The sequence below is a fragment of the Engraulis encrasicolus genome, unplaced genomic scaffold (genome assembly GCF_034702125.1).
Source record: "Engraulis encrasicolus isolate BLACKSEA-1 unplaced genomic scaffold, IST_EnEncr_1.0 scaffold_675_np1212, whole genome shotgun sequence".
NCBI classification, from domain to species: Eukaryota; Metazoa; Chordata; class Actinopteri; order Clupeiformes; family Engraulidae; genus Engraulis; species Engraulis encrasicolus.
In genome coordinates, this window is record NW_026946000.1 from 13,808 (window position 1) to 20,223 (window position 6,416).

The 6,416-nt window shown below is 49.9% G+C and overlaps 1 protein-coding gene across 1 annotated transcript; it reads right to left on the minus strand.

Moving 5' to 3' along the window:
• Positions 1-1,835: 1,835 nt before the first annotated feature.
• LOC134444699 (uncharacterized) lies at positions 1,836-6,134 on the minus strand (the record flags this gene model as incomplete). Its single annotated transcript, XM_063193926.1, has 1 exon — positions 1,836-6,134. A coding segment is annotated over exon 1 (3,924 nt), but the record flags the coding sequence as incomplete, so codon positions are not given.
• Positions 6,135-6,416: the final 282 nt, after the last annotated feature.

Below are 6,416 nucleotides of genomic sequence, written 5' to 3' on the forward strand. Positions count from 1 at the left end.
GCCATCACTGTCTCTACTTCGCCTGGCTCCACCACTTGTTCCTCCTCACTCACTGGCTCTGCGATGCCATCTCCTTCCCCAGGTGCTGGTTCTGCTACCGGCTGATGTGGGTGGAACTCCATGGCCTCGGCTCTCAGGTCGCTCTGTCGCGCTGTGGGCCCCTCCTCAGTCCAGCCAGTGATGCCTCTCCAGTCATCCTCTTCCTGGTCAGATGAAGGCTCTGGTTCTGTGTGGCGTGTGGTCTTGGTTCTTTTCTTGTCAGTGTGTCCTTTCTCAACTCTTTTCTTCTCAGGTCTCTGTGTGTCGACCGGCAAGAAGTCACAGGGAAGCAGCAGGTTCCGATGAAGCACTCGAGTGCGACCCTGGCCATCTTCTGGTTTCACTTCATACACCGGACTCTCTGGATGTTTTCTCTTCACCACCACATGGACTTTCTCTTCCCAGAACGATCTCAGCTTACCAGGCCCACCTCTTTCTGTGAGATTTCGGATCAGGACTCTATTCCCAGGATGTAGCTCTGCTCCCTGAATCTTTCTGTCATAGAGTTCTTTTCCTCTTCTCCCACTAGCCTGGGCTGCCTTGTTGGCCAACTGGTATGCCTCCTCCATTCTGAGCTTCCATTTCCTTGCGTACTCCTCATGAGACACACTACCAGCGCTGTGTGGGATGCCGAACATGCTGTCTATGGGCAATCTGGGGTTACGGCCAAAGAGCAGAAAGTATGGGGCATATCCAGTGGACTCATTTCGGGTGACATTGTATGCGTGAACAACTTTGGCAAGGGAACTTTTCCAGTCGGCTTTGGCTTCATTATCCAGGTTACGCAGCATGGCCAGCAGGGTGCGATTAAAGCGTTCTACCTGACCGTTCCCCTGGGGGTGGTAGGGGGTTGTGCGTGAGCCTTGGATGCCACTGTACTTTTGGAGTTCAGCAAACAGTTTGTTTTCCCACTCTCTCCCTTGGTCATGGTGCAATTTAGCGGGGAAGCCGAATTTCAAGACAAAGTCTCCAAAGATTTTCTCAGCTGCTGTTCGAGCACTGTTGTTTTTGCATGCATACGCCTGGGCAAAGCGTGTAAAATGGTCCATGACCACTAGGATGTAATCGTATCCTCCTTTGCACTTCTCTAGATGGAGGAAGTCAATTGAGACCAGCTCAAAGGGGTATGTTGTCTTGATACTAGTGAGTGGCGCTCTTACTGCTCTCTGGGGTCTCTTACGCTTCACACAACTGCACACGTTGTTAATGTGGTGCTCTACATCTCTCTGCATGTGTGGCCAGAAGAAGCGCTCACGGACTAGATTGAGTGTTCGTTCAACACCTAAGTGACCCATCTCTTCATGTAACTGGTTCAGGATCAGGGGCCGAAACTTTGGTGGCATCACTAGTTGTGTTCGTGTAGATGTTTGGCGCCGGAGTACACCGTCAGCATGACACAACAGTTTAGCTTTCTCTCTAGCAAACACTGACAACTCACTGTGCGCGTCTCTGATCCTGGGCCACTGCTGCTGGATGACACACCGCTTCACCTGCTGTAGTAGGGGATCCTCCGCCTGTGCGGCCCTCAGGTCGTCTGGGGAGATCTGCGTGACGGTGTCATTCTGCCCTTCACTGCTCGCCGCCGTGATTGCTGTGGTTATGGCCAGTGGACACAGGAGCGGCTCTCTGTCTTCCTGCTGGATGGACAGACCTTTGGAGAAACTAGACAAGACTTCAGGCTGGATCTGCTGGGAACAGGTAAGCATGTAATTCTCTAGAGACATTCTGGATAGCCCGTCTGCATCAGAGTTAGACTTCCCTGGCCTGTACTTGATCGTAAATCGGAAGTCTGCTAACTCGGCCACCAATCTCAGCAGTGTTGCATTCAGTTTAGCAGTGGTAAGTACATATGTTAGAGGATTATTATCAGTATACACTACAAAGTTTGGAGTATAATACAAATAATCTCTAAATCGCTCACAGATGGCCCATTTCATTGCTAAAAATTCTAGCTTACCAGAGTGGAGATGGTAATTTTTCTCTGCAGCAGAGAGAGTGCGGGAGCCATAAGCAATGACCTTCATCTTTCCTTCCTGTCTTTGATAAAGCACTGCCCCGAGTCCTTCTTGTGAAGCGTCACAGTGTAGGACGAACGGCTCTTCAAAGTTGGGGTAGCCCAGTACAGGGGGGCTTGACAGGTGATCTATCAGCTGACACAGTACTGCACTATGCTCCTCTGTCCACTTGATTCGCTGATGGGAGGGCACCTGGGTTCGCTTTTTCTTTTGTGACACTGCTTTTCTCTTCTTGTGATCAGCCACTGTGGCGTCCTGGCTTGACACGTCAGAGCACAACAGGGCATACAGAGGCTTGGCAATGCGAGAGAAGTTTGGGATGTATGATCGGTAGTATGAGATGAAGCCAAGTAGCTTTCTCAACTCACCCACTGTAGCTGGTTTTCGTTCTTTCATATCTTGCACGGGGGCCACCTCTGCTGGATCCATCGTGTAGCCTTCTTTTGTCACGATCTTCCCCAGAAATCTGACCTTGTTCTTGAACAGCTCACACTTCTTGGCAGTCAGTTTCACCCCATGCTGCTGATACCGTCGAAGCACTTTCCTAACATCATTCAGGTGGTTATCAAATGTTTTACTGTGACACAAGTTGTCATCTAAGTAGGGCTCACATACCTCATCTCGCAGGCCAACCAGGCATTCCTCCATGCTGCGTTGGAATTCAGAGGGGGCACTAGACAAGCCGAAGGGAATTCTTACCCACTCATAGAGTCCCCAGGGTGTTATAAAGGCAGTGAGGGGCCTACTACTCTCTTCCATAAAGCCCTGGTGATACGCTTTGCCTTGGTCTAGCACTGAAAACCAGGCACTGCCGTGTAAGCTGTCTAGCATGTCTTGAATGCGTGGGATGGGATGGCGATCAGGCAGTGACTTTTGGTTGAGCTCCCTATAATCACAGCAGAGACGGAGAGTACCATCTTTCTTCCGCACACAGACAATGGGTGACGAGTAGTGCGATCGTGATTTCTGAATCCAGCCCCTGTTCAGGAGATCTTCTAAGTACTGCTTGACGTCTCTGTGTAGGGGTTTAGGAACAGACACATACGTACGGCGTACAGGTGTTGGGTCAGTGAGTCTGATTTTGAGCTGCAGAGAAGGGATACAGCCCGCATCATTTTCATCTCTTGCGAATGCTTGACACTCTTCCCTCAACATCTGCTTCACTTTTTGCTGCTGTACAAAGGGGAGGTGAGAGAGGTCAATCGGTGGATCATACCTGTCTTTGTCATCCAGCTCCTTTTCAGCAGGTTGAAGTTCCTCATCGATGACTGTAGGGGGCACCACAGGAGAGGCTGGGGGGGCGACGACAGGCTTGGCTTCTGCAGGATACACAGCTTTGACTAACTGGACTTGCCCTAGGACTGTGCGCGGGCTCAGAGTGATGTCATGGCATGTGTCATTAGCAACAGGCAGGGCTAGGCGAGAGTATGTCCCTTTACTCAGTGTTAACATGTTCTCTGTCATATTAAGACCATCTGGCAAGGGGGCTTGTTCGTCAGGCATAAACAGTGCTTCTTGTCTAGCTATCAGAGGCCCTGTCCTCACTGAACACTTCACACTTTTCACTTGGCCAGCTGGTATCACTTCTCTCTGCCTTCCCATTCTCACCACACCATCACTGCACTCAGGGTCACTGGCTTTTACAATTTTCACAAACATTTCAGCCTTTTTACAGTCAAAAGAGAAAGCTGTGCTCACCGCCTGTGCGACTACCTCCTGTGGGTGGCCCACCCCACTCTTCAGCAGCTGCTCGATGACATTGTACCCGATGATTGGCTCCTCAGCTGCACCCTTCTCACTGGTCACCAGCATCGGGACTTGTAGCATGAAGTGCGGGGCTTGGGCTGGCTCGAGCTGGAACTCCACTTCCACCCACCCTCGAAATGGGATGTCGGTCTGGTTGACGGCTTTCCCCACCAGAGCGCCGGGGCCTAGCAGCTCTACAGTGTCACGGACCCGCACCTTTGGGATGTTCTTCTTCCGCCAGGCTTCGTTGATGAGGCAAACTTGTGACCCTGTGTCCCATAATGCTTCAGTCTTCACACCGTTGAAGTAGCAGCTGACCATGCACTTCTTTCCGATGAGACGCAGCAGCTGAGACTGGTGTCGGGGAGAGATGTGGCTGATGTTTACAGACCCTGGAAGACGCTCACCTGGTCCCTCTGCTGCCTGCACCTTCTCTTCCAGCTGTTGGATGCAGTCCCTCAGGATCGCCTGCGTCTCCCTGGACTCACCGAACTGTTCTTGGATGGCACTTCCTACACTCTGGCCAGACAGGTTCACTGTGTCACCGTTACCGCTGTAGCTCCGCTGACCCCTACAGTCTCGAGCGAGGTGTCCAGCCTGGCCGCATTTGAAGCAGTGGTCACATTGCTCCTCATTGCCTCTCTCCTGACATCCTCTGCACGCCCGTCTGGTCCTGGGTCTGAACTGGTTCGGTGATCGTGGTGACTGCTGGTGGTGTTGGAACTGGTTCGGTGGCCGTGGTGACTGATGAACATTCTTCCTCAGCTCTGCTACCTCCTCTCTCAGTTGCTTGACAGCATCCATCAGTTCCATCTCGATGTTACTTTTTGCCGTGGTGACTTTTTGGCTTTTGACATTGGCCCTGTCTGCTTGCAACTGATCCAGAGCTGGCTCTGCCTGTAGCTCGTTTACTCTGGCGGGTCTGACTGCGAGGCTCCTTTTCATTTTCTGTTCCCTCTCTAAATCAACAGCGGCCGCATCGTTCATTTTCTCTATCAGCATCTCGTCAGTCACGCTCTGATCATCCATGTAGCATTTTAGTTGCAGCTTGATGTTATCGCTCAGTAGCCCGGTGCTAAGGGACCTGAGGAATTTTCGCTGAATTAGGTCGGGGCTATACTGTACGTCAGCGCTAGAATCAAACGCAGCGGCCATCAGTCTTTCTTTGAGTTCAATTGCCCGAAATAGAAAGTTCTGAGGGGATTCTTTAGAATCTTGGGTGATATTCACGAGTCTATGAAACAGATCGGTCGTGCTGTTTTCTTTGAAGTGAGCTTTCAGAATTGTTTTTAAGTGGCTAAGTGTCAAAGTGCTCTTGCTTTCCAGCATATCTCTGAGACTCATTCCGGGAGAGGCAGCTTTCACTACCGCTTCGACAATCTCAGCATCACTGTGGCCCTTACGTTTTCCCGTGTCAATCTGATGCATTAGACTGGTGTATGACAGTTTATCCTTCTGTCCCAGCTCACCTATTTGGCCGCTAATTCTGAACTCACGTCTAATGACCACTTCTGACGCTCGGGGAAAAGTAGGTTGGGGATCGATGGGCGCGCTAGTTGTCATGGGCAGGCTAGTGGTCTTGTTTGCGTTCCCTCTCAGCCGATTCATTTCTTCCTCTATCAATTGTGTTGACTCCTGGAAGCGTATCTGCATCTCGGCATACTGCCGCTGTAATCGCTGCAACTCACAGTCGCTCGCGCCACTTTCCCCATCGCCTTTCGCTCCACTTTGCCTCAACGTTTTAGCTGTAGCTATTAACTCCCTCACAAACAATTCTGCCGCATTTTCATCCTCACTGTCAATCACTTTGTCCACAGTCTCGTTTATGTTACGGATCAACGCATGTCTCTTTGATGTGTCTGACGGTACTTTAGCTTGGGTACAGACCTGTTTTAGCTGCTCCAAAGTTAGCGGGCACAGTAGCTCTGTTAGCTGGTCTTGTAGCTTTTCCAGATCCATCTCGTACGTTCAAACTTTTCCCTCAGACAACCACTTTCTTCATAGTGTTGATCCGCTCCACGTTTGGGCGCCAAATTTTGTTGCACACTTGAATGAAAGAATGTCCTCAAGTGTGTGTTGAGTTTCGATGGGTTCTCTGCTATTTATTTACAAATCTTCCTCAGGACAAAACAGACAACTGACAGCGTAACCGCTGCCTTCAAGATCACAACACAACTGTCACTTCTCAGTTACGTTCTTCTCGCGTGACCTAGTCACTGGCTACAGAACTCATAGCTGGTCTTATGATGCCATCTAGTGGCGAAAACGTGCAACAGCACGATTAAAGCAAAACAACTTCTGACAGAACAACAAAAAGACAGAGAATGAGAATCAGGGAATAATAAGGGAATAACAAAAAGACAAAAATGGGGGGTCCACTACACTAGCATTGCACCAGTCTTACTTTACATTGCTTGTCAACCTAAGCAAGTATTATGATATCAGGTGGGTGTTAGTGAGTAGTGAGTAAGCTACTAACAGCTACTTTACTGGATTTCATTGCTTGGCATACTTGGCTAATGTTAGCATGCTAACTAGCGATTTCTCAGATCAAAAACAAAGCTCTTTTTCTCTCTAATTCCAAATAGTAACCTCATAACTATTAGGCTTTCCATA